The sequence below is a fragment of the Olea europaea genome, chromosome 1 (assembly GCF_002742605.1).
Source record: "Olea europaea var. sylvestris chromosome 1, O_europaea_v1, whole genome shotgun sequence".
NCBI lineage: Eukaryota > Viridiplantae > Streptophyta > Magnoliopsida > Lamiales > Oleaceae > Olea > Olea europaea.
Genome location: NC_036237.1, coordinates 33,116,962 through 33,119,655, shown reverse-complemented (window position 1 = coordinate 33,119,655; position 2,694 = coordinate 33,116,962). Strand labels below are relative to the sequence as shown.

The window sequence follows — 2,694 nt, the reverse complement described above, 5'->3', positions numbered from 1 at the left end:
ATGGAGAGCGAGATAACAATGGCAACCATAAAACTTATGAATCAAGACTTGGTGCGGTTGGATGGGTTCGATAACACTAACTTCACGTTGTGGCATGACAAGTTGAAATTTCTCCTTACCACGCTAAAGATCTTCTATATTTTGGATCCAGATTTGGCGCCGTTATTGGAACCCACAAATGGAGAAACCAAAGCAATTAAGGCTGAAAGGCAGAAATGCCAAGAAGATGAATTAATATGCCGCGGTCACATACTCAACATGCTGTCGGATCGTTTGTATGATTTATATACCAACACAACATTGGCAAAAGAGATTTGTAATGCTTTAGAGAGTAAGTACAATGCGGAAGAGGAAGGTACTAAGAAATTTCTGATTTCTAAATACATTAAGTTTCTTGATAATATCACCTTACTTCTCCAAGTACACGAATTGCAAGTTATTGTCAACAAACTAAATGCGGTAAATATTGAAATTTCGAAGACATTTCAAGTGAGGGCTATAGTTACTAAACTCCCGAGGACTTGGAAAGGATACCGAAAGAAAGTAATGTATAGTTCCGAATATTATTCTTTGGAACAATTGCAAAAACATCTTCAGATTGAGGAGGAATCCAAATTGCGTGATAGAAGTGAAAACCAATTGGAAGGAACTTCTAAGGCAAATGCCATTTGAAGAACTGAACCGCCTGCAAAATCTAACAAGAGGAAGTCTTCAAAGAACTTTAAAAAATGCAAGAAGACCAAAAGAGGGTGTTTTGTATGTAGAAAATTTGGACACCATGCAAAGGATTGTAGACACTGGAAATGAAACAACTCCAAAGGTAAAATAAATTTCATCCAAGAGGACAAAATTGTGGTCACTATAAGTGAAATAAATGCAATCAAGTGAAAGGTTATCGGGTAGTGATATAATATTTGTGTTACTATACATGTATCATATGATAAATCTTTATTCAAAACATATCATGAAGTGGATGGAGACCAAGAGATTCAAATGGGCAATGAAGTTTGATCCAAGGTTACTGGAAAGGAAAATCTCGACATCATCTTCACTTTTGGGAAAACCGTTACCTTTACAAATGTACTACATGTTCTGGATATGAATAGGAAGTTAGTGAGTGGTAATCTCTTAGAAAAATCGATTATTAAATGTGTGTATGAATTCGGTAAACTTGTACTCTCCTTTAATTGGAAATTTGTTAGAAAATATTATTCTAGTGAAATAATGGTCAAACTTTGTATTGTCGACAAAGAAATAAATAAAACTAATTTTGTTTATATTGTTGATTTATTTTCATTATGGCGTGCCAGATTAGATCATATAGATAGAAGTACTATGAAACGAGTGAAAAAATATGACTTAATTTCATACAATGAAAATAATGAATACAAATGCAAAACATGTGTAGAATCTAAGATGGTTAAAAGACCTTATCAAAGTGTGAAAAGAACGTCTAGCATCTTAGAACTCATTTACACTGATATGTGTGAAACGAATGGCATGTTGATTAGGGGCGAAAATATGTATTTTGACTTTTCTAGATATACATGTGTACTTGATGAAACATAAATATGAGACGTTTGATATATTTAAAGTGTATTAAAATAAAGTTGAAAACCATCTAGAAAAGAAGATAAAGACTTTAAGAAGTGATAGATGTGATGAATACTTTTCTATTAATATTAACTTATTTTGTAAACAATATAGCATAATTCACCAATGTTCTATACTTAGGATACCCGAACAAAATGATTTGGCTGAAAGAAAAAATAGAACCTAGAAATGATTAATGCCATGCTTACATATGTTAAGTTGCAGATTAATTTGTGGGGTGGAGTTTTATTAAATACATGTAGGATACTTAATAGAATTTATTCTAAATATACAAGGATTTCTCTTTATGCATTATTGAAATAAAGAAAATTAAACATTGGATACTTCAAAGTGTGGGGGTGTTTTGCTCATTGCAAAAACACGAACCCTAATAGAACCAAATTAGGTCCAAAAGGCATTAAATGTGCCTTCGTAGGATATGCTAACAATAGCAAATCCTATAGATTGCTAAACTCGGAGACCAATGTGATTATAGAATCAAGTGATGTAGAGTTCTTTGAAGATTTGTTATCTTCAGATAATGAATTAACTAATAATCTTGAAAAGATCCCTAACTCAAGTGGAAGACATAATTAAATGTCTTTTAAAGATATTGATGAGTCCAGCAAACTACGAAAAAGCAAAAGAACTCGAGTTGAGAAGTCTCTAAGACCAGATGAAATTGATTATCAACTTATCTCCTTTTACTTGGTAGAGGGAAATGAGTTGTATGTTGTAAGAACAATTTTTTTATTCTACAAGTGGAAATTGACGCCAAAACGTATAAAGAAGCTATGAGTTCTTGTGATAGCATCTTCTGGAAATATATAATTAAAAATGAAATGGATTCAATAATGTCTAACTATACTTGAGAACTTGTCGATTTGCCTCCAGGATCCAAATCTATTGGATGTAAATGAATATTTAGGAGAAAGTATAATGTTGATGGCTCTTTAAATATTTTCAAGACTAGATTAGTAACCATAGGATATTGATAAAAGCAAGGAATCAACTATTTTGACACTTATGCACCGATAGCTAAAATAGCGATTAGGATATTATTTACATTGGCTTCAATAAATGACTTGCATGTTAATCAAA

General features: G+C 32.1%; 1 protein-coding gene across 1 annotated transcript; it reads left to right on the top strand.

The window, feature by feature from the left end:
* On the top strand, positions 1-672 carry LOC111407576. Its single transcript, XM_023037157.1, has one exon. It carries the CDS (start codon positions 1-3, stop codon positions 670-672), a length of 672 nt encoding a protein of 223 aa, XP_022892925.1.
* Positions 673-2,694: the final 2,022 nt, after the last annotated feature.

Excerpts from the sequence above, each read along its gene's own strand:
- LOC111407576 (XM_023037157.1), top strand. The coding sequence starts at position 1 with ATGGAGAGCGAGATAACAATGGCAACCATAAAACTTATGAATCAAGAC.